Genomic DNA, 27,827 nt, shown 5'->3' with positions numbered 1-27,827 from the left:
TGACTGGTTTATTATAATACTTCCCTGCTGATTAGGTAGTGATGCAAGTTTCTCTAAAAATGACTCTCTTTAGTAGCCAGACTGAAGCTGTGTCCTAGTTTAGAGGTCGTTTTACTGCATTTCAACACCAAACACTTTATAATCAATCAACCTGTCACATATTTAATGCACTCCGTCATATGTATCTGTGACATGCAGCCTTGTCCTGTTCAGATTTAAAGAATAAAGTCCATATTTGTGTGTTTCACAGCCCTTTTTATGATGCTTTAAGGCAGCCATTGTCTGATTATAAAGTAGGGAAGGAAAACGTGTAGTTTCATTGAATATTTAGCAGCTGTCTGAGTGTATTTGAATGACCTTAAATGAACTGCTTGGTTTGAAAATGATAGAAACCAAGGAAAACTCCTGTTTATTCTCTTTCTCACACAGTTTATCATTATGCAGGCTGCTACCGATCAGTTTAATCCATGCACGCACCCTTAAATTTGTTTTAAATGGAAAGTTTTTGTGTGTGCTGTGAGGACTAAAGGACAAATTAGAATCTTAAGTTTTTTATTCCTCCATGCTAATAATCCAGTATGTACTACACCAGTTTTAGTGTTTGGTGTACGTGAAGCTTGGAATGCCAAGATGGGAGTGAAAAGACTGGATTTTTTTGTTTCTATAAACTTCTCTACACCCGAAAGGAAATTCTTTTCCCCACATTGCTCAAAAAGAAAACGACACAACCTGAGAAAAGCAGAGCCTCGTAGGAAAGCAATAAGATATAAGTGTGACACATTATTAAAAAAATAAAACAGGTAAGCTAAAGTATGGCTAGAATGAAAAGTGATGCTGGCAATAAAGCTGAGGACGCAGAGTAATATCACACATGGTAATGAGGTACAGCTCCCACCTGGAAAGTAATAAGAATAAATAAAAGCACTTCTGGTGGTTTTGGTGCACATGGAGACCGGTGGAGGGTCCGTGTCTGGTGGAGCCCGGCCTTACTGGGAAGTGTGGATTTGGTGCATGCACAGGTTCAGCTCTCCAGTCAAGTTCCTCCCTGAAATGAGAGTTTAAAGTTTTACAGCTCATCGTGTCGTCCTGCTGGTTTTACATCTCGCAGGTTAAACTGTGAGTCGGACGCGCTGCAAACTGCTTCTCTGCTGTTTGGTGTCGTGCAGTTTCCCTACATGTCTGCACAAGTTCATTAGTGGACGGAGGGGGATCTGTTGTCATACAAGAGAAGCTCTTTGACTTCCTCTGCTCCTGCGGTCGGATGAGCAATGAGAAGAACTTACAGTCTCCAGCGATTGTCTCCAAGAGGAATCATTTATCCCGGTTGGCGATGAATCCCTCAGTCACTCAGTAAACAACTCTGTGGTTTGGTTTGTTTTCTGCAGGGAGTTTGCCAAAGAGAGGGAGCGGGTGGAGAACCGGCGGGCCTTCATGAAGCTGAGGCGCCAGCAGCAGATTGAGAGAGAGCTCAACGGCTACCGGGCCTGGATCGACCGAGCAGGTGGCTTCGGATCGGCGGCTCCTCGATGAGAAATCAGTGTTTCACTTTAGACGTCTGATGCCAGGACGTCTGTTTCCACCTGCTGCTGATCTTACGTTTTGTGTTGCAGAGGAAGTGATGCTCGCCGAGGAGAACAAGAACCCAGGACCTTCTGCGCTCGATGGTAAGTCAGCTGGATCTTTGTTCCTCCTGGTTGTGCACATTGTGTTTCTGCTGCGCTAGCGGTGCTGTACAGGCTGATTCGATTTAATGCTGGTAAATGTGCTTCTTCACACACAGCGGGCTCCTACAGTCGGTGCTACGAACGTGGTTTTACTTTTTTTTTAAAGATGTAGATGCTCGAATAAAGATTCATTCTAGTGGTAATGTTAATTAATTACTCCTGTGGTCCGGACTTAAACGTCTCAACAACTACTGAATAAGTTGTTTTGAAATTTGTGTGAATATTTATGGCAGCGTTGTTGAATTGATTTTTGTTGGAAGTTAGAAAATGTGCAGGATTCTGTTTGAAACCGTCGGATAAACTTGTCTCTCTCTTACCTCATAAAGCAGATGTATGAAGGGCTCCTTTGTCTTAAATATTGCCAGCAATTACCCCTGTTTTCTTGGAGAAAAAGTAGAAGCAAAAAAGCCCTGAGCCAAGGCAGAACAATGGAAATTTTGCCTTGATGAGTTTCTTCTTTTCAGTAGAGAGTCAAACATCCCGTACGTTTAGTTTTAATGAGTCTAGTTTAATCTTTTAAACTTAAAATCTGTGGCAGGTTTCAAAGGCAGGTTATCGTTAAGCACATGTTTGACTTTCTGGCGAAGAAAATCCCCCAAAATAACAAAACTGAGGCTTAAAATCATGATATTTCATTAAAAAATCGCCCTTTTCTACATATTCCATTAAAGATTTTACCCAAAATAAAGTGTTAGCCAGTATTAAATTCTGTAATAACCACAAAAAAAAATCTGAAATTCTTTGCACAATCAACAAACCCTGATGAACTCAGTCACATAACAACAATTCAGTGAGTTTTTGGTAAAGCTGCAGGCTGCAAACTAAACTAAACTAAAGTCTAAGTCAAATATTTATAATATGTAGAGACGCTATTTTTTCTTTTTCAGGTATTCGTAACACTTGTTTGCATTTGGGGGGGAAATGCACAAATTGATTGTAAAATAATCAACAAAATTCCAAAGAAATTCAACTTTTTCCTCATTTTTATAGTTTATAACTAGTTTATAACCGTATAACTGTGTCATGCTGCACAGAAAACATTTATAACTTCTGATTTCTGAAGAAAACTATTTAATAACGTGGAAATTATTCCCACGGTTAATGTAAAGAGTCAATTTCATTTACTACAACTAAATATGGTTCTAGTCGACTGGTTATTATTTGAATTACTTTAATTAAATATTGGATTTCCGGTTAGTTAAGTGGCTTTTTTTTACTTCATTTATTGAGAAACTCTGTTGGAGCCGCTCACTGTAGTTGGGTTGAATCAACATTTAAATTCCAGCTCTAGTAGATGATGCTGACTCAATGCTAACACACCATCCATCAGAACTGTCTTAATTTAACTATTTAATCATGTGGAAATACTTTAACTAAGTTCATTTCTTGACTCCAGCTGAATATGGCTTCACTCAGAACTTATTATTTTGATCAAACCTCTTTAATTGGCGTTATAAATTCTGTTGGAGCAGCTTGATTTACTTTAGAAAAACTTCACATTACCTCTTTAAAGTCCATTTAAATGACTTTTTTTGAGTTTAGCCGAGTCTGAGTCGTGTTAAAATTTCACCGCTGAGCTGAAAGATGCACAAAAACAACCTTGAGCTCTGATTAGCCGGTCGAGGGTGCGAGCCTCCCAGATCACCGTAACGCCTCGACGAACAGGCCCTCAGCGCCACGCCGGCAGCGGCTGCGTTAAACCCGCCATTAGCCTCGTAGCCGAGCGCCGCTCCGACCCTCTCAGACTCTGCTGTGACCTTTTGCTGCTCGCTCAACCAGCAGGGCTTTTATTAAATGTTGATTGATTGGCAGCTCTCAGGAGGCTCCCAGAGTGGAGTACAGGTGGCGCCTACGGTGAGAAACGTCCTCTCTTCTGCACTTCCGCCAGCCTCACCGCAACCATCCCCACAACCCTCACGCCGCCACTGGAGAGCACGACCTCACTCTCTCTGTCGAGTTTGCACACAAAAGCAATTTGTAGCGCAAAACAGACAAATAAATGCAAGAAGCCCCTCCCTGGTAGCTTTGGTTAGGAAGGAAGGTGGCTGGCTGCAGTTGCCGTAGCAACCGCTGGTCTGAAAAGGCAGCAGCATGGATGTGCATGTAATGTTTATGTGTGTGTGTGTGTGTGTGTGTGTGTGTTGACAGGACTGTGGTGTTCCTGCAAACACTGACGTGCCATGCAAATATTGACTGCAAGTAGATTTCAGGAAAACACAAAGTAGAGGGAAGGTTTAGGATGGAGGTCACAACACGCTGCTCATCACGCCGGCATGTGTGTCGCCGAGCGCCTCAACCAGCTGGAGAAATAAAAAACCTGCATGAGTCGCCGCAGAGCATGATGGAGTTCACGAAGTAGCATCCGAGGGGTCGCACTCGGATCATTACACCGACATTAAACCATCGTTTTTGTCTCATTTAACCGCAGATCAGCTTCCCCCTCTCAGCTCAAACTCGTGATCTCCTCTCATCACTTTGCTTTTCATCCCATCACTAGACTTCCACCGCTGCATCCTCGGGTGTCTTTTAAAGATGTGAGGGCGGTCGTGCACAAGGCGGTTTTTCTGGAGGCCTCGCTGACAGAAAAACCCACAAAAAAAGCAGAAAAATCTTTAATTCAGGCTGATGTGATGCAAGCAAAGCGGTGCCTGAAAGTCGGCCTTGTGCTGCTGCTGCCCTCAGTGCTTCTCACCAGTCGAACAGTGTTTATACTAAAAACGTTCCACCTGCAGTGCTGAAGCGAGCCACCACCATCAAGAGGAGAGGGATGGACGTGGTGCACCAGGGCCAGTCGGGGGAGGACCAGTACGGAGACATCTCCTCCGTGGGTGAGTCTGAGCGTGCTCAGTAACGAGGCCAGCGCCACTCAGTCCACCGAGCTGCAGAGTTGAAGTTTCCCTCCGTTTGCCGTCCCTGAAGGCATCCCCATGGCCAGAGCCAGCATCCGGAGCGCCAAACGGGGTCCGACGGCTTACTTCCGCCGCAAGGAGCGACTCCTCCGCATCTCGATCCGCCGCGTGGTGAAGACCCACACGTTCTACTGGACGGTTCTGGGCCTGGTGGCGCTGAACACTCTGTGCGTCGCCATCGTTCACCACAACCAGCCGCTGTGGCTCTCCAACTTCCTGTGTGAGTCGCACATCAGCTCAGCAGAGCTTGATCCGGAAGGCGTCGACATGTGTTTGTCATCCCATCACAAGATCTGGTTATCTTTTTTTTTTTTTTTTTTGAAAACACTTTATTGTTTATTTAACACAGAAATTATACAATACACAGAAACAGAACCCCCCCCACCCCTACCCCTCAGACAGCACATGCTATATATAGTTACACACACACACACACAAAAAAAAAAAAAAAAAAAAAAAAAAAAGGCAAGACCACAATAATACTGACATCATAATGGTTATCTTTTTTAAAGTAATGTTGACTCCTACTTGCACTGTTTGAAGTAGAAGAAGAAGGAGAACCTCAAGGAACCTTATGGGGTTCCTCAAAGTGCTTCCATATGGGACCCTCAGAAAGGTTTTCAAAGAACTGTTCTGTAGATTTAATTTAATTTTATTTTATTTTGTTTTATTTTATTTTGTTAAATTCTATTTTATTTCATTTTGTTGTTTTATTTTTAATTTAATTACATTTCATTTTATTTTATGTCAATTTGATTTTATTTATGTTTTATTTTGGTTTGTTTTGGTTTAGTTTGTTTATTTAATTATTCTAACAACATTGGTGATTTTAACTTTTAAAACTTATCATATATTGTAGATGTTTAAAAATAGAATGCAGAGACTTTTTGACATAGAATAAAAATAAAATAGATATATTTAAATGTATACAGTTGAAACCAGAAGTTTACATACACTGTATGAATAGATGCATAATCTTAATACAATATAATACTGTCAGCCTCATTTTTTATTCATAATATATGTGATATGTTATATGTGCATGTTGAAATATTGCCATGTACACAATTCTAATAGAGCAAAGTTTAAATAATAATGATGTAAACGCTGCAAATGTGGAGCAAAAATCCTCCTTTAGAGTTATTAGATATTCCTCCAGTAACCTCTTCTCTTGTCTAACTAAGTGTTAAAGGTTCCTTCAGGAACACTCTGAACAGGCAAGATTCCCTGAACATCCCTGATCCTAGAAGAGAACTGCTCTTCTCACAACTGCTCTTCTGAGCTGACGTCCTCTCTGTTGTCCTTCCAGACTATGCAGAGTTCCTGTTCCTCGCTCTGTTCCTGACGGAGATGTTCCTGAAGATGTACAGTCTGGGTCCTCGCCTCTACTTCCACTCCTCCTTCAACTGCTTCGACTGCAGCGTCAGTTCTCTTCACGTTTGCTTTCCCCCAAAATAAGTTCCTAAATGATTCTGCGTCTCCCCGTCTGTCGCCGTCTGCTGTTGCTGGAGACGCTTTGTAAACGCTGCACATCTCTCCGCAGGTGATCGTTGGCAGCATCTTTGAAGTGCTGTGGGGCTTCTTCAGGCCTGGCACCTCCTTTGGCATCAGCGTCCTGCGAGCTCTCCGTCTGCTGAGGATCTTCAAGATCACGAAGTTAGCGCCGCCGCCTTCCTCGCTCGCTGCCATCTGTTGACGTGTCGCGTTATTTACGAGGAACGCGTCGCCGTCGACTGAAAACTAGCAGCAGAGTGTTCAGTGTGTGACGAGCAGCTTTCCAGATTTCACATGAACACAAAGCTCAGCGTGGTGCCGCTCTGACAAACCGGCTTCCTTTAAATGATGCACTTTGCTCTAAAAAGCCAACACACCAAACATGTGATTCATGTTCTCTACAAAATAGACGTTATACGCAGCCAAGGGGCGTTTTTATACACCTATTATCTGTATTTAAAGTCCCCCTCCATCACTGACCAAACACCTGAAAGCTCTGCTGATCAAAGTCCTGTTTTTTTTTGGCAATTTAGTTTTTGTTTTTACGGGATGTAGTTTCTGCATGTTATTGGTGGCTCTGAAGGAAAAAGAAAACTGCAAAATTCTTATTCTTCTTATTTTTTTAGTGGCATATCTAAAGTGGAAAAGAGTGAAAAAGTGTATCACTAGAAAAAATAAAAATAAAATAATAATTTAAAAAAGGAGTGAAAGAAAATATTTAAAATAAATGAATGGCAAAATAAATAAATAAAGTAAAACAAAAAAGAAATTAATTAAATAAAATTACAAAAAGGGTGAAAGAAAATATTTAAAATAAATGAATGGTAAAAAAATCTATTAATTTTAAAAAACTCGGACATTTTAATGTGATTTTTAATGGTAAAACTATAATATAATAATAATAAGTATGTGCTAAAAACTTATTTTAATTAACTCATAAATAAAAAAAAATAAATCTAAAAAACCACTAAAAGATCAGGAAAATTTGATTTATTTTTTTTTTTTTATCTCCATGCTTTTCCAAATTTCCTCCAGTTCTTTATTATAATCCCTCTGAACATCTCAAACAAACAGAAACTGGACTCAACAACAATCACATCAGCTGATAATGCAATTTAAAATAAATGTAAATAAACAGAATCTGAATCGAAGCTTGTCGACAATTTCTGTTAAAATTTAAACTCATACAGCTGCAGATGTTTCTCATACTGACGTGTAAAATCTGTTTTCAGATGATAAACAACCAGTTTGTTCCTCCAGACCTCTAAAACATGAACCCAGAAGTCTCACGTTTTCATCTTTTCTCTCGTCTCCTCCGTCCGGCTGCCGTCCAGGTACTGGGCGTCTCTGAGGAACCTCGTGGTCTCCCTGATGAACTCCATGAAGTCCATCATCTCGCTCATCTTCCTGCTCTTCCTCTTCATCGTCGTGTTCGCGCTGCTCGGCATGCAGCTCTTCGGCGGCAGGTGAGAGAAATCTAATAGAAAACACGGTGCGGACGGGTTTTTGTTCTCCGCTGTGCTTCCAGTAAACACTGACAAAGTTAAACACTGAAGCAGACTTCATGGTTCAGCAGATTGCTCTTTATTGAACAGCCGCACTTTAGAGGAGAATAGATGGTTGTTATTACAGCAGAGAGACGCTCTGTGAGGAGATTTAACACACAAGCTGCTGCTGCTGAGATGCTGGAGCGTGGCTTTGTGATGAACCGGACTGGACCGGACCTCCTGGGTGAAATAACCTCTCCAACACGTCTTCCTTCCCACAGGTTCATCTTCGAAGACTACACGCCGACGAACTTTGACACCTTCCCTGCAGCGATCATGACCGTCTTTCAGGTCTGGAAATAAAGCTGACAAACGATTGCACTCAGTCTGTTTATGAGAACATGGCAGGAGGCGTCGTATGAGTGGAGTTCATGGCTCGTCTGTGATGTTCTGTTCTGCTGCTGTTGTCATGTTTGTTTTCTAGATTCTGACTGGAGAAGACTGGAACGAGGTGATGTACAACGGCATCCGCTCCCAAGGAGGAGTCAAGTCCGGCATGTGGTCCTCCATCTACTTCATAGTTCTCACTCTGTTTGGGAACTGTATCCTTCATTACGTCTCTGTTTGGAAACACAAAAGGTTCCAACATGAGAAATGGTTCATTTCTTTATTTTTGCTGAACCTTCTGCACTTCAGTTAATATCTGGGTGATTTTTGCTTATATTTTTCTTTCTTACAGTGTTTAATATCTTCTTATTTAAACGAAGCTGCCGTCAGGTTGCATTGCTGTTTGTGCTCCTCCTGGTAGACGTTGGATTTAAATGCAGCAGAGTTTCCAAAAAAAACAGAACTAGAAGTAGAGAGGACTCAGAAATATGTTTTATGTGTTCTGTCAGAATACCATAAATCATAAAACAAGGAAAAATTAAAGTTCAGTATCTTTTTTTTTAACTTGCCTACTTATCCCGTTAACGTGTGTTGGGACGCTAGCCGTGTGTCAGACGATGCATGGCTGCTTCGCCGTTCATCCCGATGGAGGCCATCGTCAGGGCATAGCCTCCAGTCCACTAGGCCCCCTGACACCAGCTCATCCCATGTTTTCCTGGGTCTCCTCCTCTGTCTTTTTCCGGCGACGTCCAAGTTCCTGATTTTGTTGATGAACTGAGGTGGACGTGTCCGAACCATCTTAAACGGCGGTACCAGATCTTTGCATGAAGATCAACGAGGCCTAATTTCATATGAAGCTCACGTGAGCTGATGTGCACATCATGATGTGGTCCATCCATCTCAGCATGGAGCTCTCCTTCTGCTCCAGGCGACTTAGATTTTATTTCCTCAGAGGCCAACACTCGTAGGCATACAGTACAGTACTTCAGATGTAAGTGTTGTATACGGGGCCGTGGACATCAGGTGATATGGACCTTGATGACAGGAGAGGAAACGGTTCTTTCCACCACCACCACATAAATTGTCCCCAAGATAACAAAAGGACTCAACAGTTTCAAGCATGTGATCGCCAGTAGCCACTTGACTGCACTGATTGCCAACACTAGGGCGTGCATCGCCAAGACGGCGATTGCATCTGAAAAGCGGGTCCTCGGACAGCCTGCCACAGTCGTTGGAGCACCTCTTGTGCACCCAGTGCTTGCAACCATTACAGTAGATGGAGTTTCGGCTGCACACACCACAAGGATGCTTTCCAGAGTCTCTGAGAGTGTTAAGATGAGGGCTGGATATCAACACCTTAGTTTTCTTCCTGTTGACTCGCAGTCCTTTCGCCTCTAAGCCACTTTGAAAAACTTAAAGTGGAATAAATGGTGGCGCTTACTTTCTGTAAACACTTCCTGCGGTTCAGCAGAAAAGTCCCTCAGCTTTTAGTCATGTGACTGCTGGTTGCAGATCAGTTCCTCGTGGCTTCACGGTTGCAGAATATTTATTTTTCTACAGAATCTGGTTCATGCAACCCGCTCATTTTCTGCAACTTATTTAAACCCGACATGTAGAATAAAATGATTTTGATGAAATATCACAAATTAAGTTTGTTTGTTTGCAAATACTGGCAGTAAAGCCACATGTAGGAGACACGGAGCAACACGTTGAACACCTGCTGCCTGTAAACACCACGTTCACTCGTTTCTTTTAGCCTGAATCCTGATTAAAATGTTGTTGATTCCCACTTCTAGAACCTCTACTTGTCTCTCAACAGGATGTTTATGCTGTGAGTCCTTAACACAGGTGTGACCAGACACTCTGCTGAACGTCTTCTTGGCCATCGCTGTGGACAACCTCGCCAACGCTCAGGAACTCACCAAGGTAAGAGAACTACAGCAGAATCGCTCTGAGGTGCTTAAACTGCTGTAAGAGTCTCATTTAGCAGATTTAATCATCCCTCCACCCTCCACGTCCTGCTCTGCTCTGCCCTCCTCCCACCGCTTTGGTTCGGTTTAATAATTCAGACTCACAGATGTTACAGATGTTCGCTGCCTTTTGCTCTTTTTTTTTTCTTTTTTTTTCCCCCTCGCTTGATCAGGATGAAGAGGAAGCAGAGGCGGCGTTCAACCAGAAACACGCTCTGCAGAAGGCGAAGGAGGTCGGCCCGTTGTCCTCCTTCATGTCTTCAGAGTAAGTGCAGCCTCTTCCGGCCTCGCCTCCTCCTCCTCCTCCTCCTCCTCCTCCCCCTGCCTCCCCCCTTCCTTCCACCAGGGACCAGCCCACAGCGCAACGCTGAGCTGCTGCAGCCGCCGGTCTGCCCTGTGGCGCGATAGCTTTGGATCAGTAATGAAACGTGCAGCGCAGATGTAAGCAGCTCTGAGTGCCGCCCTGTGCGACCTAAACGTCACTGGAGGGAACCAGTGTTTTCTGCTGTCCCACCACAGACTCGCTGCTACGCCCTCCGTACGCTCCCCCGTCCAGCCTCCGCCTGCTCCTCCCGCCACTGTAATTTGCTCCAAATTGAAGCCCACGTCTCCATGGTTACCGGTTCCACTCCGGGCTGGGAGGTGCTTACGTCGTCGTCATGGAGACGGGGTTACTCGGTGTCCAAATTAAGACAGGGTGTCCATTACAGTAACACACAGCGGATGTGGTCGCTGGGAGGGTTCCAGCGTTGTGGAAAATCTGATTGATGAAGTAACATGACGTTGTTGTTTTTTGTTTTGTTTTGCAGAATAGATGATTTTTTTTATTCATTTATTTTTCTCAGGACTTGGTTGCACATTGCCTGGTGGTGGAGGTGCATGTGCATGAACAGGAGTGGGAACCTCTTGCTCTGTATGCACGCTGTGTATTGAGGAACACTTTGTTGCATGGGCATGAAGAGGAATTAAACATTTTATTAACTCGAGGTTTCCATTTTTTACATTTTTTTTCTCTCTCTGTCTTCTTCTTCATTAAGGCTCTTTTTGTAAAAACTTAGAGGAGAAAAAATTTGATTAAAACATAAAGAAATGTAGTCAGTATTAGCTCTAGTTAATCTGTGATGCCTCTTTTATCTGCTTACACTTGCTGCAGCTCAAACGCTTCAAAACTATTCCATAGAAACTTGGTAATCGGCACCAGAACCACTGAAATTCTGTGACTACCAGTTTCTACACCACAACAAAAAAACAACCGAATGAAGGGGAATGTATTTCAGCATCACTTCTGTTATTTGAATAAAATCCCCCAGGAAGCTTTTACTTTAAGTCATAAAAAAGACATTACTGTTATTTTAAACAATATCACGCTAAAGAATATAAACCAACTATTTTATATCATGTCTGATGCAGTTTCCAGGTGCTTGATATAAAACAAACGAATGTCCTTGGTGTAATAAATGCATGAAAAATATTAACGTTACAACAAAATAGTGGAATGTAAAAGTGTTAAGTATTATTATAAAGCGTGTTGATTTCTTATCATGTTGCAGGATTCATAACAAACAATTGAAAAAACAAAATCAATGCAACATTAGTAAAAAAAAAAAATAATCTCAGCTCATCTTTCTTGTGGAAACGTGACTTCTGTATTACCCATAATGCATTTCTGCAGGCTGCTCTGGTTGCAAACATCCCACATAAACCTAATGTGAGTGCATTTTGCAAGTAACCAAGCCAGTAAAATACCAATATTTGACTGTATTTTTACAGTGTTACTGATATACTTATGATACTGACTTATACGATATGAGGTGTTTAATTACACTTTCTAACATTAAACTGCATTTATATCATGTTGCCATTGTTACCAACATTAATCAGAACTTTTTCTTCTAATACCATGTATGAACACTATCATAAGTTATAAACCTGTAGCATAAATATTCTTTAGGACACAGGACTCTGCAACAACTAGATTTCAAAATGCACAAACCGTTAAACCTCAAAAAACAACAAAGAATAGGATTTTTTTAATGGATCGGGAACATTTATTCAAAGGCAGCAATGTAGGACAAAGTGTAGTTTATGAAATGTTTGATAGAAACGAAGGAAAAATAATTCAAATTAATATAAAAAAACAAAATAAATGAAAAAAACAGCCTTTATCTGAGTGCATCAGTGTTAAATTATTATTAATTTTCTTTGCTGCCTAAATGAAGCTGCTGCTGTAAAAAGGGCAACCTGCTGTGCAAAAACCTTTTATTTAGTTTTATAGTAATCTGCTGCTAATAGTCATTTTTGTTTTTGGCTCCAAAAAAACATCAGATTTTACATTTTTTAGCTGTTTTTTTTTTTTTTAAACTGCTTTAACAGTCTCTTAAACTGTGGAACCTCTGATTTATTTCAGGCTTGTACTCTAAACTTAAAAAAAAAAGACTTAAAACTAGAGATGTAAGTTTAAGTTGAGCAGCCGAGACTCTCCTCAGAGAGAAAACCGGTGTTTGACGGGTTTTCCAGGCTCGACATCTTTATCCAGAGAGGTCGCTCTGAGCTTCCCGGGCTCTCCTCTGACGCTGACCTTGGATGAAACCTGCATGGCACAACATGCTGCATGTTGGATTTTGATTTCGGGATCGCATGCGTCTGGTCAGCATGATCAAAGGAAGAAAAACAAAAGAATTGTGCACACACACTGAGTCACGATGCTTCTCACGTAACGCACGAAAAGCGACGCCGGGCCTGGAGTGCTTGGCGAGTGCTTCCAGTGTGCGCACAGTTTTTCTTTCCTTGTCAAGTCTTGAACCCCTCTTTAGCATTCTGAACACCTCGAGCTCGCATTTTGAAGCTCGGCTCTTGAATTTTCTCCTTTTTAAGCGCTAGCATGTCCCGAGAGAATGCTAATCTGTGCGGTGGCGGTGGTGTTCGGCGCTGCATCCCAATGTTTTGTTTGGAAGGGTTTCTGAATATGCACTGTGTGTTTGCTGACGGAGCCCATCCTCTGTGTCCTCTACCTGACTGTCTGACATCACGGTCTCCTGAATATGTCTCCTTATCAGTGTTGCGCTTACTGTTGATGTTTATGAATGTTGTTTTACTGTTCCTGATACTGACACCATCTTGTTTGTCGATGTGCCGCTTGGCTCCACCGGAGACACACATCAAAACATGACGCTTTTATCCGTCATCCACTGCGAGCGTTAAAACATTGGAAGTTAAAACAAAGGAAATTATTCCATTATGTAGTGAAATTGACATTTTATCTGTGTTGTCTTGAACGAGCCTTGAGCAGCTGGTGGATGGCGTTAACGCTCTGTACAGTCGTGTGTGTTTGCTGTGTGTCTCCCGGCCTGTTTTGTCTCTGCTCACAAAAGCACTAATGTCTTGTTTTCAACCAATCGCTCATTGATAACACGGACCACACAAGAGTCCACGCTCCAGTAAGTAACGCTGTCTGCTCACTTCTCTGAACCTCTCACTCACCTTTCTGTCCAGACGTTGTGTTCATGCTCTGTCCTGTACCGCCTTGTTTGTAGTCCACATTTCTCTCTCTCTATAAAACAACTCAAATCTACTCCACTGATTTCATTCTGCATCTTTTTGTTAGTAAAGTCACAGAAGAACTCCAGGCTTGGTTAATTTTTCACCTGACATCGCCATCGATCCAGTAAATTGCTTCATGTTGAAATGAAATTGCCTTTTTGTTGTTTGATAAATGGGCCGAACATCAAACTAAAACACTGGCTGTGATGTTCATCTTCTGGTTCATGCTTTGACTACCGATGCACGTCTCATAAAACAACCCAGAAAGCACACTGTAGATCTTTTAGAGATCTTGTGAAACTAGCTGAGACAAATTAACCGAACATGAAAAAGCAGGTTGAATAAACTCAAGATATTAAGTTGAATCAATAGAGTGTTCACAGCCGGACTTGTTTTTCTAAATTTAAAGAGTTTCTTCTGAATCTAATTTGAGAACTTTTAGCTTCAGCTGTTGGAGCCACAATCGGTGGTACAGTGAGATGAATTATAAGTCTTTTGTCGCTGTTAGAAATTTTTTGATTGTTATGGAAACAAAACAACCTTAACTAATTTATTAAAGTCACAAATCATCATGTCGGTTTTGTCAAACTACAGAAAACATGAGTCTCTTGGAAGTTTTAACCCTCTAACAAATGCATCCTGGGAAATCTGCTTGTATGCAGATTTGTTTTTATGAACTTAATTTAATAGGTTGAGTGAACTCGCAGCTGTTCATTCGTTCAGCTCGTCTTTTTAAGTCAAAATGGCTCAAAGTTTTTAAGTTCGAAAGTTATGGAGCTAAAACAGAGACAGTAGTCGTTATCAAAAAAAAAAGATCCATCCATTATTATCTCCACTATCTCTACACCTTAATCCTCACTAGGGTCATGGGGGGTGGAGTCTATCCCAGCTGACTCAGGGTGAAGGCAGGTTCACCTGGACAGGTAACCAGTCTATCACAGGGCTACACTTAGAGACAGACAACCAAGCACACTCACATTCACACCTACGGACAATTTACAATCACCAATTAACCTCAGCATGTTTCTGGACTGTGGGAGGAAGCCGGAGAACCCGGAGAGAACCCACGCTGCACGTGGAGAACATGGAGACTCCACGCAGAAAGATCCCGGGTGTCCTCACCGGGATGCAAACCGACGACCTTCTAGCTGCGAGGCAACAGTGCTGACCACTGAGACACCATGCAGCCCAAAAAAAAATCTGTTTTTTAAATGAAGGCTAATCAGCTACTGTCTCTGTTTTAGCTCCATCGAAAGCCTTCTGATAAGAACAATATTGAACAAAGATGAGCTGATTTTACTAAGTTACATTTTAGAGTTTTACAGGTTTTTTTTTAAGTCCATCAAAGCACATTTAGGCACTTTAGTTTGAGTTCGATCAGTGTTTTTGTGCTAAACTATTTCAAAAAGTAGAATTTCACTAAAATGAAACTATCGTAGATCCAATGCTTGAATTAACCTTAAAATAAATCTGATGAAATGTGTCACTGTAAATCTGAAGTTTTCCGTCTTCACACACTCACCTTTCCTCTTCTCTTCCTCCTTCCAGGGGAAGCCGGCGGCGGCGGCCCTACCTGTACAGGAAACGAGCGATTCACCGCAGCCGGCCGACCTACTCCTGCTCCCTGGAGGAGGCCCAGGGCAGTGTCAGGGAGGGCCGGCCTCCCCCGCCACTCAACCCCTCTAACTCTTTCATGTCCAGGAGAGAGAGAAGAAAGAGGATGACCATGTCGGTGTGGGAGCAGAGGACCAGCCAGCTCCGGAGACACCGCCAGATGTCCAGCCGGGAGATCCTGTTCAACAACCCCAGCGAGGAGAAAGACGGGCCTCCTGCCTCGGCTCATCCCCAACATGGACGCCCGCTGTCGCTGCACCGAAAGGCCATGCAGCACACGCCATCAGGGAGTCTGAAGCTCCCGACAGACCCTCTGGCCTCCCCAGCCAAGAACCCGGCCTCAGGCTCCTCCATGTCTGTGGATATGCCCCTGGATGCTGCCCTCTCCGGAGACATCCCCGAACCCCCGATGTCAGTGCTGGTGCCGGAGTCGGTGGATCCTACAAACGTTCCTCCTACTGATTCAGTGTCCACGACCCTCTCAGAGCCTCCAGAACCCGTCGCTGAGAGCGGAAAGCTAGGCGCCAATCAGAGCCACAAACCCATCAGCGAGCGCCGAAGCCCCAGGCTGAACGGCGAGCGTCAGCACAGGCCGGTAAAGAAGTTCAGACCTCCGGATAATGTGGACGCGCTGACTCCTGAAATGGGAGGTCACGGTGCGTTCAGGGCCAGGAGGGCGCTGCATCACTGCGAGCACCAGAGCGGAACCAGAAGTCAGGGATCTTCTCCTGGCAACGGGAGCCAACCGGCGAGCTGCTCGGAGGCCGAGGAGAAGAAGGGAAACCCGGGAACGGTGGAGGAGAAGGATGCCGAGCCTGAAAACAAGGAGGGAGAGGAGTCCAGACATGAGGAGAGCAGGTGAGACAGAATGACGAGCAGCTAAACCTTCATCTGCTGCAAATGATCAAATGATGAGTTTGTTTGACAGATAAAAGTCAAGAGAGAGAGAGACAGGAATAATATAGACAAAAGAGAGAATGAGATGCAACCACTCCAGGATGGTACATTCAGTATGTTTAAGGCCACAGCTTGGAAAAAGTAATGCTCTGATCTGACTAAAGACCAGGATTGTAGCTGATCAGGGCTTTTTTATTAAACTGATATCGGCACAACTTTACACCTGATCCTTTGTTTACGTCTGTTGGTGTTGTAAAGGGAGAGCACAACTGTTTTTTCTAAATTTATAGTTGAGTCACTGATGATGGCACAGTGATGATTTGGGCTATAAATGATCTCTGTTTTATATACCAGTGGAATACAATCCATCACATTCTACTTTAACTCTAATCGGAGGTCATGAAGCATCACAGGAGTCTTTGTCGTGGTGCCCGTTGCTAGCCAAACCCCTGACCACAGTCTGAGTGATCAAACAGTAAGAGGCTCCACCTGGTGAAACAACCAGGTACTACAGCTGATCTCCAACACTTTCTCTGGGTTTTCACCATCTATTGGAGCTTGTACGCTCCACCGTGTGACTCTACATTTTGGACAAATGTGGAGATGCATTATTTAGTTGTGAAGCAGTTGGACTGGATTGATTTTAATAACTTTGAAGTGTGTCATTTAAAGTGGTATCAGATCAGGACTCGGTATTGGCAGATGCTATTTTACTTGCATTTGAACTGGAGTGAAAATACTTTTACTTTTTGTTTTCTGCAGTTTCCAAAAGACTTGCGCTCTCTGTTTAATTTGCAAAATGAGTTTATTTGGAAGGCAGATGCTTTGATGAGTGACTACAGTGAGCATAGCCCACATACTGTAGGAAGGCATGAATTACGAACAAATATTCCACCGAATGGCAGCTTTTAATAACATACAGCGAGTCATGATCATAAATATATCCCCATAAATAGTTGCATTGTTCAGGGAAAATGTCAGGATATGAATGTTTAAACCATCAAAGGCCAAAATCAGATTCTTAATAAATGTAGATTTATGTGTGTAGATAAACCTGCAATAGAGAAACTACACAAAATACACACATTAAGCAGATAACAAACACAGCAAAGAAGAAAAGTAAACATCAATATGAAATGATGTGTTTACATTAAAGCCTTCAGAATCCATGCAGCATGAATGTATATTAACGAACACAAACACCAGATCAAATCAACGTGGTCATGTGTGTGCATATTCATACGTATCCCCGAGTGTCTGGAACAAGAAAACCAGAGGATTTATGTTTAGTAGAAACGGGAGACAAGCAGATAACAATAATGCTGTGCTTCTGCAGGAACAGTCAGCAAATTGCTGTCATACCACCTTATAAAAGCTTTCATTTCTAACACAGAGTAGATCCGACTGTGCTGTGAGACGCTGAATTATTCACCAGGGATAAATAACTTGTCTGGATCCTAGAAATTCTGATGTTCTCTGTTGTAAGCGACACCTTCTTTTGCATCATTTTAGCTGCATTTCAAAGCTTAGTGTCCTGTTAAGCCTTTCTAGACTTCTGTCTCTATTAATGCCTGCAAAAAAAGACGAAAGAATGATGGAGCATACAGAGGGGAGCTTTCACTGCGTTTGATCATTTCATCCTACAGCAGATATGTTGGAAGGAATCTGGGCAGGCAAACTGTTTTTTCTTGCTATTGTGCTGTAACATCACTCATCATGACTTTATTTTGCAGCCCAGTAACTGAACCTGTCTTTAATTCCTGCATCCACACTCTGAACCCATCACGGTCCAGTAAAGTGTTTCTCTGCACCTCCAGACCAGACGACCAGAGCGAAGGAGTGGACAGCAACCCAACAGAGAACCAGACCCAGTCTGGTGACCAGTGTCCTCCAAAGCAGGAGGAGGCTCCTCAGCAGTCCGAACCGGCTGCACCTGATGTCTCCGAGGACAACAAGGAGGAGAAGGAGGCCGAGCCGGACCAGGACAAATCTGGGCTCAGCTCCAGTGTGATCATCGAGGTGCCCAATGTACAGCCGTCTCTAGAGCTCTCCACGATCACAGGTACGAATCTTAGCTGGTAATATTAGCTCATGCTTTGTTTTCTCGTGGGTTGCGATTGTTGCTTCGCTTACTGAGGTCAGTTACATGGGACAGGTAATATTTCAAGTAGACAAATTACTCACCAGGATGTCCGTGGTTTTGAATTTTAAAACTGCGTGGTGAACAATCCGAAAACGTTTTTAAGCTTCTCCTGGAGGATCCATGAGGCATTCCCAGATGAGATACGAGGTGCATCAGAAAAGTTCCAGGACTGGTGTCACAAAAGATAGATTCCAAACCCAAACTAGGAGTTTTCTCCTTCAGATGATCAACCGACTCGTCTACAAAGAGATCCTGCAGCGTTTGCTTCGCTCCAGAAGAGGCAGAGTTGTGTCAGGACCAGTGGAGGCTGCGTCACCATGACAACCTGCTCACAATGCCCTGAGCATCCCACAGCTCCTGGCTGAGAAGAACATCTCCGTGCTGGAGCAGCCTCCCTACTCACCCCACCTGGCTCCGTGGGGTTGGTTCCTCTTCCCCAAACTCAAGGGGGTCATCAAGGGGACCCGTTTAGAAGACGTGGACGACATCAAGATGGATGTGACGACAGAGCTGAGGAGGATCCTGGAGGAATCCTTCCAGGAGTGCATGGCGGCGTGAAGAGAAGGCTGGGGGAGTGTGTTAGACTCCAGGAGGATTACTTGGAAGGGGAAAACTTGTAGTTTGTAATTTGGGTTTGAAATATATCTTTTGTGACACCAGTCCTAAAAACTTCTCTGACACGCCTCCACAAGTGTCCTCACAGTTGGCTGCAAAACCTCCAAAGAAGGAGGCATCCTGATCAGAACCACCTGAACTGGTTCAGTTTGACATGAAGGATGAGCGACTCTACTCCGAGCTCCATCCAGATGTTCCTCACTCTATCTCTAAGACTCAGAGTTGCTGTTTGACATTCAGCTACAAACTGTCCCTATGTGACCTGAAGATGGTGGTCTCATAAAGCCAACAAAACCACATCATCTGCAAATACAGAGACTCTAAAGTTCCCGAACCTGAAATCTTGAGTAATTCTTTCTGGATTCATCAGGCAGCACCAGAGTCATGTTTTATTTAATATCTGTTCCTTTTAAATTCTTGCCTCCAGAATTAAAGGTGCAATATGTGAGATCTTCAACAATTTGTTGTGTGTTTTGGCAGCCGGTCCAGATGTCTGTTCATATTAGTATATATAAGTGCATGTGAGTCCCTCCCTTTGAAACTGTTGGCCCTCCACACTCTTACAGACGGACCAAGAGTCACCTCTCATGTCGAATTGTAATCTATTACATGTTTTATTTATTTTATTTACCTAATTGATGTGCTTCTCCTGACCCTCTCTAGTCAACAGTAAGGATCCCGAAACCTGCAAATCAGAGAAGGAGGAAGCAGAAGAGACGAAGCCCGTCAACACCGTGACCCCAGACAGCATGTTCATCTTCAAGCCTGACAACCCGTAAGTTTATTCTACCGACGCTTCACAGGCTGAAGTCTGGTCCAGCAAGATTCAGGATAAAGTCCTGCGCCTCTATGGAAACAGCACAAGCATGGCAACAAACAGAGACAAGTGTCTTCTATGCAGAATGACAAACATTATAATGCCATAAATCATCAAAAGTAGAAGGAACAGTTCAATTTCGTTGATTATATATTTTGCAAAAATGGGGGAAAAAAACCTTGGAATTAACATGTGCAACATTTTTCCAAGTTTTACCAATACTGGAAAAAAAATGTTTGCACCATATACGATGTTTTTCTACTTGCGATGTTCTGCCTGTCTGCTCTCTGGAGGCCTGCAGCTCAAGTCCTAAGTTTTTCTCTTATGACTGTTCGCTGCAGCCGAGTCACCAATGGCCACCAAAGATGGTATCAAAAACTGCAGAATATTTAGTTTTTTAAAGATTCTGGTTACAGCCAATCCTTTATTTTGTGTGATTTTTAATTTAAAAAATGAAAGTATCACAGCTTATATTTGCATTACTTTGCCAGTTTGACAGCACTTAACAGATCAGCAGTTCAAGGACCATCAGAGAGTTTAAATTGCAGCGATTCTTTCTGCTTTTGCAGCTTCTGGCTCTGATAAATTGAGTAATTTTACCTTCTTTTTTTTTAAGACAACATTCCTCTGATTCAGAAGGTTAAAAAATAATGATTCAAACCAAAACATAAACTTGAAGAAGTTTGTGCAAAGTCTCCACCAAATGCCTGACGAGGAATAATCACATAACCCAGAGTAAATCCATGACATGTCGTTTCCAGACTTTGTTATTTGTACAGATTAAGCAAATTATAAATGACGAGGTTTTTTATGATCGTTTAGCAGAGCCAGGTCAGCTGTTTCCAGTATTTATGCTAAGCTAACATCAGTGGTGGCAGCTGTTTATCGCTTCATATTTACTGCATGAAATATCATAATTTGTTGTGGAATTCTGAAGGAGGTTGATGTAGGATGAGGAACCCGACACAGAGACACACCCGAGACTCAGATGACTTGGGTTGAAATAAGGTTTGCTGATCAGGAGAAGTGACACCAACAGAGCAGCAGTTCATGCACATAATGCCAGCATCTATTCTAAGGATCTCTCTCACACCTTCAGACTTATACCCTCCCTTAGTGGGAACCACATCCAGATTTATGGGTAAAAGGGAAACAAAGATAGTTTGGTGCATTCGTGCAGTCTGGCCTTGAGAGGTGCAGGGAGTGCTCGCCTGTCCTCCTACAGTAGATCTACATGAGGTCAAGAATCTATAGAAGATTTGCAGATTAGTGCACGTCTGCTACAAACACTACTTTTACATAAAGGAGTCAATCAGAGGAGCTAAAGGAAAGAGTTCAATATCATCTCTAGAAACTTAACTCCAAGAGAGGAAAGTACATTTTTCTTCACATCGTGTTGTTGATTTTCTCATCAATCTCCAAAATGTGTGACGTGTTTCATAACATGCATGTGGTTTAATCTCTATACCGTCCACTGTGCTCTCCTTCAGGGTGCGGCGAGCCTGTCACTACGTGGTGAACCTCCGGTACTTTGAGATGTCCATCCTGCTGGTCATCGCTGCCAGCAGCATCGCTCTGGCTGCTGAGGACCCTGTGGCCACCTCCTCCGACTGGAATAAGGTTTGTGTTCACGCTGGCAGTGGAAACCGCTGAGACAATAATGACTTCATTAACCCTCTGGACCCACATTTTTACTCGCTGTCGGCTCATTTTTTACTGCAACATAAAGTCCTGGACCTCTGTGGAGGAAGCAGAATCATGGCTAGAAGGAGAGAGAGCTCAGAAATGTCTCCTGTGCAGAATGACACAGGAAGAATTACATAAAGTTGAATTTGTTTGGTTTACAAAAACTGGAAGGAAAAAAAAGAGGAAATCAACATGTACAACATTTTTTTCAAGTGCCCACAGATGTTACTAACAAAAAGGGAAAATTATGACTCTATATACTGCAGATATTTTACTTTTTTATGTTGTTTTGTTTCTGTACTCGTCTTCTATCTGCTCTGTATAAACACAGCCTGCAGTTCAACCGAGAAGCCCCAGAATTTTAGTCATGCGACTGTTGGTTGCAGCTGAGTCACTGATGTCTTCACTGTTGTGTTAAAAAATGCAGAATTTTTTGTTTCTTACAGAATGTGCTTAGTCCAAATGGTTCATTTTTGACACATTTTTAAATGATAAATGACCAGCACAGTTGAAAATCTGTAGATTTTTCTTTCTTGCTCTGATAAATTGTGTTGTTGTGACGATCTTTTAAAGACAACAGCCTTTCAAACCCCTCCTGGTGGGTTTTTGAGGTTCAGATGGTTAAAGACAGAATATTTCTGCTGCTTCAAAACACTCCACCGTCCTCCAGCTCGCTGTTAACTCCTGAGATACACTGCCTGCAGTTCAACCGAGAAGCCCCTGAATTGTTGTCACGTGACTGTTGGTTGCAGCTGAGTCACTCATGGCTTCACTGTTGTGTTGAAAAATGCAGAATTTTTTTGTTTTTTACAGAATGTGCTTCATCCAAACAGTTCATTTTTGACTAATTTTTCGATGATAAATTTTGGGCAAAGTCAAATTTTCAAATGATAAATGACCGACAGGGTTGATAATCTGTAGATTTTTCATTCTTGCTCTGATAAATTGCGTAACTGTGACGATCCTTTAAAAGATAACAGCCTTTCAAATCCCTCCTGGTGGGTTTTTGATGCTCAGATGGTGAAAGAAGAAATATTTCTGCCGTTTCAGATCACTCCACCGTCCTCCAGCTCGCTGTTAGCTCTGAGATATGACTCCAATCAGTCTTTATCGGTGCCCTGGGTCTCGGAGCTCCCTGCATCTACAATAAGCAGCTGAAGTACCATTAAGAAAAAAAAAGAAATCATTTCTAATAAAATCCCCTTAAATTGTTTTGCAAAAGGCCGCTAACGTCGCTTGATGGGGGGTAATTAAATCTCTGATGAGACAGTGGGAGCCTGGTGGTTTATGGGGGAACGTGGCTAATTACCCTGTGTTGTATTAAAATCATATCAGAGCTCTGCTTCGTACTAAATGGCTTCTGAGAGCCGGAGGAATAAAGCAGACGTAAATGTCATGAAGTTATTACAACCAGTGACTTTTGGAAAAGACTACTTCTGTGTTATTGTGTTCAACAGATGTCTGACTGTCGTTTCTTCTTTTCTTCTTGCTTCACAGGTTCTGCGTTATTTTGATTACGTGTTCACCGGAGTCTTCACGTTTGAGATGATTATAAAAGTGAGTCACTGAGGAAAGGCTGCAATTATTTCATCTGGAATAGAAATGGGGCTAAAATATGTAAATGCACTGGTTTTTAATCATTTTATCCCCATTGATCCTTCTGAATTTGCACTTTTTTTTGCTCCTGTCGCATTTTTACTCACCGTGGGCTCATTTTTAATTACAATAAAAAGACCTGGACCTTTATGAAAACAACACGATCACGACTAGAAGCAGAGAACGCTTCAACATTTCTTATATGCAGCATAAAAACACCCTATCGCCATAAATTGTGGAAGAAAAAAAGGAAAGTTGAATGTTGTTTATTATTTCATTTACAAAAATTGGAGAAAAAAAATCTGGATTCTTCTTAGACAACATTTTTTTCCCAAAGTCTACAGGTGTTAGAAATTTATACTACAGATATTTTACCATTTACATTTTTTTTTTTTTAAGCTTGAACTAGGACTGAACTGCAGGCTGTGTAAATACAACCTGCAGTTCAGCCCAGCTCAGCTTGAAAATCGCAGAATTTTCATGACGTGGCTGTTGGTCACAGTTGAGTCATTCCTGGCTTTGTGTTTGTGCAGAAAAGTGCAGAATATTTTGTTTTTTACAGAATCTTTTTAATGTAAACTGTTCATTATTTACGAAATTTAAAATGGAAAAAAAAGATTTTTGATGAAATATTCAGATTTTAAGCTGATTTTCTGCAGGTCACAAATGAGTAGTTCAAGGAAAGTCATAAATCTGACAATTATTTTGCTTTTTGCAGCCTGTTCCTTTGATAAATGCTGCATTTTGATCCAGCTTGTTGGGTTCACAGGGTTAAAGATTAGCCAAAATTCTTCAAAAACGGTCTTCACAGACAATTTTTCACACAACAAATAAATTAAGTTTCTTGTTTTAACTGAATCACTGAGCTCCAACCAGGCCAAAAGAAGCATTTACAAAAAAAGAGCAGATGTAAGAGTAGTACGTGTGCAGCAGAGGCTCTTTTTTACTGCCCTCTTTTGCACTTCATCGTCTCGCCACCTCTCAGATTTATTTCGCGACGCCTACCGAGGTCAACGACCCCTAGTTGGGAACCGCTGCTGTTGTCTGAGCTCGTATTTACGGGTTAGATCCTCCGTAACTCAAACACGTCAGACTGACTCACCGTGTCGTCCTCAGATGATCGACCAGGGCCTCATCCTCCACGACGGCTCCTACTTCCGAGACCTGTGGAACATCCTGGACTTCATCGTGGTGGTCGGAGCGCTGGTGGCCTTCGCCCTCACGTCAGTTGGCCTGATTTATTTTTATTGCTCTCGTCTTGTCTGAACGTTACAGTGTCTTTAAATGAGTTATCTCTGGTGCCACCGTGTGTCCGCCGCCTTCCTCGTTTTGTATTTATGGCTGTTGACATGAACGTCGCTCTCTCCTGTTTTTATGTGTCCGACGCCTCTGCCGGACTGACCTGCAGCAATGTGATGGGGTAAAATCCTCCTCTTTCAGTAGCGATAGCAGCTGTGATTGTGCACATTTCAGTGTTTGTGAACATGAACGCTGTGAGATGCTGTCAGCGGATGAAGGACGCTCACAGCCGGTCTCTCTGTGCAGAAACAACAAAGGACGGGACATAAAAACCATCAAGTCTCTGCGAGTGCTGCGAGTCCTCAGGCCTCTGAAGACCATCAAGAGGCTTCCCAAACTCAAGGTCGGAGACGTTTTATGTTCGATTTGTCAAAAGTTCTTTTGATTTCTGTCATTATGAGCAATGAAAAGGTTGAAAAAGAGAACTGGATTGGCCTGATATTCTCCATGTGTAGATGTAAAGTCAGCCTATTAGACGTCACACATCAGTCTTTTCTCACTTTGTTTTCTACTCTGGGTTCTTGTTGCTGGACTAGAAAAGCTGCAAGTACAAAAAAACATCTTTGTTCTTCTCTATTAAGTGCATTTTGTAAACCTGAGAGCAGAGCAGGTAACAAACAGAGAGGAGACCCCACAGAGAACAGAAACCTCTGACCGTCCTTATTGTTGGTCCAGTTTTTCAGCCTCAACAGCTTCAGAAGAACCTCGAGGAACCTTTCAGGGTTCCTCATCATCGCTGCTGTCTGGAAACATTTTTAGCTTCACTGAGAAACCCCACAGGAAAGTTCCTTAGAAAACATCTGCAGCCCTTTTGGAACTCATTATTATTGTTATTGTGGATTTTATTACAACCACACATAAGAAGAAGTGCTGAACAGTATTTTAGATGTTCCTGAAGACATCGAGGCTAATAGAGGGACCTTGTAATGACTCCCTTAGAAACAGGAGAAGTCTGGGGATGCTGAGGGAACTGGAATGAATTTTTCTGTTGTAACTGTTGGTCATAGCTGAGTCACAAATGGCTTCACAGTTCTGCTGAAGAGTGCAGAATTTTTTGTTTTTTACAGATTCTGTTTAGTTTAAAGAGTTTATTTTTAATTAATTTTTAAATTCAGACATACAGTAAAAGGATTTTGATGAAACACATATTGGTTACTCCATGATTCTTTCTGTTGTTTTACAGCCTCTGGTTTTGATAAATGACTAATTTTGGTGGTTTAAGTCTGTTTTTTGGAGTTCAGAGCGTTTTAACTCCATATTTCTTCCACCTCTCGTGTTCCAGGCCGTGTTCGACTGCGTGGTGACGTCTCTGAAGAACGTCTTCAACATCTTGATCGTCTACAAGCTCTTCATGTTCATCTTCGCCGTCATCGCCGTGCAGCTCTTCAAGGGGAAGTTCTTCTACTGCACCGACAGCTCAAAGGACACGGAGAAGGACTGCCAGTAATCCTCATTCACACGTCTTTATTTCTGTGTCTGATCCTTTTTATTTCCATCTTTCTCGATGCTTCTCGATGCTTCTTTTATTCTTACTTGCTCACTGACGTGCTCACCGTCTTACTTTGTGGAGCTCTTCTGTATAATATTCCTTTTCTCTCTTATTTTCTTTCTCCTGTCTTTTTTTTTTCACCCTTCCACGAGTTAATTAGTATAAAATATTCATTTATTCCTTGTTGCTTTCATCGTTTGTTTCAAGGACAAAGCGCCCGTGTGGCTCCACGTCTTCTTAAATGTCAGCGCTGAAGTTAACAAACCTGCTAGAAATCTTTCAAACTCACCTCAGAATTGTAAAATAAACATTAAACAGTTTCTAACAGATTCTTTTAAAGAATTTAATGTTATTTTACAGATGTTCCTATTTTTTACAAACAACTCATAAAATCACAGTTATTAATTTACATGTTAAGCATAAACAAAACTCTTAATAGTGTCCACATTAAACACCTGTATTTATATGAATAACAGTTTGTTCTTTTATAATGTTTGTATGCAAAATTACACTTTTTTGAGGTATTTAAATTAGCAAAGTATATCATTTATTGACTAATACTCGGAGTTACTTGAAATGAAAATGATTTATGTTAAAAATTCAGAATATTGCTTAAATCATTTTTGCAAATCAATTTTTTTGCATTTAAATTAGCAAAAATTGTCAGAATTTTACAGATAAATACTATAATTTAAACAAAAGTATGTATGTTAATTATTGAACATTAGCAAAGAATACTTTAGCTTTTTTAGCCTAGCATTTTTAAAATGAAGATTAAATTGTTTCTAATTTTAAAAAATAAATTTAAAAAATTACATTTTTACAGTTTTTAAATAAAAGTACCATAATTTAAAAGATAAATTATGTATATTAACAATTGAACATCAACCATTTTTATTGTTTTATTTTTTTTAATTAAAATTAAATTATTATATCATTATTTTACAGATATTTACCATAATTTAAATTAAAAATTATGTATTTTAGGGATTGAACATTGGTAAATATTCTTTAGCTGTTTTAACTTTGACTACCTGTATTTTTACACATAGCAATTTCGGGTTTTGTTGGTTATTTTGCATTTAACCTTACAATTATTTTATTTTATTTTTTTAAAAATCTTAATTTTTCAAAGAAAAAAAATTACATTTAAAAAAAAGTTTAAGTTTTTAAATGCAGTAAAAAAAATCTAATTATTTTACAGATATTTGCTGTTATTTTCATGTTTTTCTTTTTTTTAACTCTTTTTGTTTTTTTCTTTTAAACCACATTTTGTTTTTCATCGTATGATTCTGATCATTTCTTACTTGTTGATCCGGTTTGTCCTCCGTCCTCTCCAGGGGCTACTACATCGACTACGGGAAGGACAAGAAGGAGGTGAAGCGGCGCGACTGGAAGCGACACGAGTTCCACTACGACAACGTGATCTGGGCTCTGCTCACGCTGTTCACCGTCTCCACCGGAGAGGGATGGCCTCAGTGAGTAGAGCCGGGTGCTTCTCACCACATCGGCCTTCTCACGGAGCCTCATTAGTCTTTTATGAGCGTTGGAACCTTTTAACATCTGCCTTGTTCTTTGGTGATAGTCAAACGTGACCTCTGATGGGAGGAGATGTGATTAATTCCACAGAGATTCTGCCGTTGGTTATCTGTGGGTTTGTGTCGTTAATCGACTGGAAATAAATGGAAGTGATTTCCTGCACAGTGGAGCAAAATTTGATCTCCGCCCCTGAAAGTTTCACCAGAACTAGAAGCTATAATCTGATCACGTTTTCTGAGCTCTGGAGTGTCGATTGTCCTGCACAGATGGGAGCAGTTTGACGTGTTTTCTGTGAATGAAATCATCTTTGTTGTTGTTCGTCGTGGTTTTATTCCTGCATTAATCTTCATGCTTCCTTCCAGAGTCCTGCAGCACTCCGTCGACGTGACGGAGGAGAACCGAGGGCCGAGCCACGGAAACCGCATGGAGATGTCCATCTTCTACGTCATCTACTTCGTCGTCTTCCCCTTCTTCTTCGTCAACATCTTCGTGGCTCTGATCATCATCACCTTCCAGGAGCAGGGCGACAAGATGATGGAGGAGTGCAGCCTGGAGAAGAACGAGGTGACGCCACAAACACGACTCTGAAGCTGAGCTGCAGTTAATGAAGCATGCAGGCAG

The 27,827-nt window shown here is 41.9% G+C and overlaps 1 protein-coding gene across 1 annotated transcript in view; it reads left to right on the top strand.

Annotated features, from left to right (window-relative positions):
* cacna1ea (calcium channel, voltage-dependent, R type, alpha 1E subunit a) overlaps nucleotides 1–27,827 on the top strand; it is a 133,028-nt gene that overhangs the window by 89,162 nt on the left and 16,039 nt on the right. The window contains exons 9-31 of the mRNA XM_008295416.1: nucleotides 1,386–1,501; nucleotides 1,611–1,664; nucleotides 3,537–3,578; nucleotides 4,457–4,552; nucleotides 4,644–4,853; nucleotides 5,943–6,055; nucleotides 6,177–6,289; nucleotides 7,462–7,593; nucleotides 7,896–7,965; nucleotides 8,099–8,216; nucleotides 9,860–9,927; nucleotides 10,145–10,236; nucleotides 15,060–15,983; nucleotides 17,840–18,084; nucleotides 19,444–19,555; nucleotides 21,088–21,217; nucleotides 22,781–22,840; nucleotides 23,996–24,102; nucleotides 24,288–24,299; nucleotides 24,425–24,521; nucleotides 25,461–25,621; nucleotides 27,008–27,145; nucleotides 27,569–27,770. Coding sequence (XP_008293638.1) covers nucleotides 1,386–1,501; nucleotides 1,611–1,664; nucleotides 3,537–3,578; nucleotides 4,457–4,552; nucleotides 4,644–4,853; nucleotides 5,943–6,055; nucleotides 6,177–6,289; nucleotides 7,462–7,593; nucleotides 7,896–7,965; nucleotides 8,099–8,216; nucleotides 9,860–9,927; nucleotides 10,145–10,236; nucleotides 15,060–15,983; nucleotides 17,840–18,084; nucleotides 19,444–19,555; nucleotides 21,088–21,217; nucleotides 22,781–22,840; nucleotides 23,996–24,102; nucleotides 24,288–24,299; nucleotides 24,425–24,521; nucleotides 25,461–25,621; nucleotides 27,008–27,145; nucleotides 27,569–27,770 — 3,412 coding nt within the window. The remainder of the gene's footprint in view (nucleotides 1–1,385; nucleotides 1,502–1,610; nucleotides 1,665–3,536; nucleotides 3,579–4,456; nucleotides 4,553–4,643; nucleotides 4,854–5,942; nucleotides 6,056–6,176; nucleotides 6,290–7,461; nucleotides 7,594–7,895; nucleotides 7,966–8,098; nucleotides 8,217–9,859; nucleotides 9,928–10,144; nucleotides 10,237–15,059; nucleotides 15,984–17,839; nucleotides 18,085–19,443; nucleotides 19,556–21,087; nucleotides 21,218–22,780; nucleotides 22,841–23,995; nucleotides 24,103–24,287; nucleotides 24,300–24,424; nucleotides 24,522–25,460; nucleotides 25,622–27,007; nucleotides 27,146–27,568; nucleotides 27,771–27,827) is intronic.

The sequence above is a fragment of the Stegastes partitus genome, unplaced genomic scaffold (assembly GCF_000690725.1).
Source record: "Stegastes partitus isolate 25-593 unplaced genomic scaffold, Stegastes_partitus-1.0.2 Scaffold1045, whole genome shotgun sequence".
Classification (NCBI taxonomy): Eukaryota; Metazoa; Chordata; class Actinopteri; family Pomacentridae; genus Stegastes; species Stegastes partitus.
Note: the sequence above shows the minus strand (reverse complement) of the source record. Positions and strands in the feature narration are given on the sequence as shown.